The following is a 1,509-nucleotide window of genomic DNA, read 5'->3' as shown; positions in this document are numbered from 1 at the left end:
TTTTTTAAAACCGAAATATATATAATTTTAAAAATAGAAGAAATGAAGAGTCCAATCGTGGGCGCCCACGCGCACCCGTCGTGAGCGACGGCGAAGGCCCTGCTCAGTAGCAGCGGCGGAGCAGGCGGATTTTCTCCTGCTCAAGGGCCTCCAGCAGCGAGCCCAGGCCCTGGCGCTCCCTCGGGCTCATCTCCTGGCTCTTGGAGAACCAGCGCCTCAGCAGCTGCGGCATCTGCTGATTCCCGCTGAAGACGAACTGCAGCAGCTTGCCCACGGCGTACACGTCGGAGAGGCAGCCGCACGGGCCCTTCCTCTCGCTCCCGCAGATCTCGGGGGCGTAGGGCAGGCGTGGGTTCCACTGGATCTGCAGCCTCGGCAGCGTCCCGGCCACCATGGTCAGACCGAAGTCAATGACGGTGACCCGGGCTCCCCCCGCGCCCATCCGCACGCACACGTTGGCTGGCTTGATGTCGTTGTGGGCGAGGCCGTGCTTGTGCATGCTTTGCACGATGTTGCACACCTGCCTCACAACAGACATCCTTTGCTCCGTGTGCAGGCGGCCGAGCACGTGGGCGTCGAGGGTGTGGCCGGCGTACCTGGTGACCATGCACATCCTCTCCGGACACACGCCCACGAGGCGCTGGAACCCGTCGTGTTCGGCCATTAGCGTCATCGCCTTCGCTTCCACGATGAAGCTGCGGAAAGCCTCCAGGTTCTGGGCCTGTTTCACCACCAGCTCCTTCTCAAGGTTTAGGAAGGTGGTGCCGAAGCCGCCCTTGCCCAGCTGCCTTGGCGCCACGCCCAGGCAGCCGCGGAGTTGCTCGCCAGACACAAGTCTTATGTGGAAGTCCACGCAGAAGCGTGCCAACGCGTTCACTTCTGTCTCCAGCAGCCTCCTCGGGACTGAAATGTCTGTAAACTTAATCTAGAAAAAAACCTACAAACAGTTTTCAAAGCGCGCACATAAACTCTACGGCCTAATCGCTTGTCTCTTGTGTTCAGTGGCCATTGGCTACACGCGGCTCTTTTCCCTCTGTTGACAAGTCTGCTTCTCACTGCCTGTTGTTTTCATCTTCTTCTGCTATGGTTCCATGTTTCCGTGTTCCCGGGCGCGCTTGCTGGGACGCACTTCCTTCGGACAGGAGAGAGCGACCTGCTCCTCACTGCTCAGGGTTGCGTCTCTCTGGATGCCCAGGGAGTCGACGATTTGGAGGAAATCCTCGTCGAACTCCTTTTTTTCTGTGCGCACGTCTGCGTCGACAGTTTGGATCCCTGCTGATGCCATGAGATCGAGGAATTCGGCCTCGAAAGCCATGCTGCTTGGCGGATTCCGCGGAGCAAGGTTGCAACACGTCCTATCGCTAGTTGTGCTCGAGGCAGAATGAGGGTCGCGGCTTGCGGCGTCACTGAAGTACCTCGGAGGTAACGAGGTTATGTGGATCCGATATCGGATTCCGAAATTTTCTCTGCAATTAGGATTTATTAATTGTTGATAATAAGATGTTTTTG

At 57.5% G+C, this 1,509-nt stretch overlaps 1 protein-coding gene across 1 annotated transcript; it reads right to left on the bottom strand.

The window, feature by feature from the left end:
* Positions 1-103: 103 nt before the first annotated feature.
* LOC119588305 (calcium-dependent protein kinase 1-like) lies at positions 104-1,315 on the bottom strand. The gene is made up of 2 exons (XM_037936997.1): positions 1,165-1,315; positions 104-903 (listed from the first exon to the last, which is right to left on the bottom strand). The coding sequence occupies exons 1-2, from the start codon at positions 1,313-1,315 to the stop codon at positions 104-106; spliced, it is 951 nt and encodes a 316-aa protein (XP_037792925.1).
* Between the last annotated feature and the right edge of the window lie 194 nt (positions 1,316-1,509).

This window comes from Penaeus monodon, chromosome 23 (assembly GCF_015228065.2).
Source record: "Penaeus monodon isolate SGIC_2016 chromosome 23, NSTDA_Pmon_1, whole genome shotgun sequence".
Classification (NCBI taxonomy): domain Eukaryota; kingdom Metazoa; phylum Arthropoda; class Malacostraca; order Decapoda; family Penaeidae; genus Penaeus; species Penaeus monodon.
Note: the sequence above shows the minus strand (reverse complement) of the source record. Positions and strands in the feature narration are given on the sequence as shown.

Bases quoted from the DNA above. Each gene is read 5' to 3' on its own strand.
- LOC119588305 (XM_037936997.1), bottom strand. From the start codon at position 1,315: ATGGCTTTCGAGGCCGAATTCCTCGATCTCATGGCATCAGCAGGGATC. The intron at 904-1,164 runs GTGAGGAGCAGG...CAGACATTTCAG, and splicing joins GAGAGACGCAACCCTGAGCA to TCCCGAGGAGGCTGCTGGAG.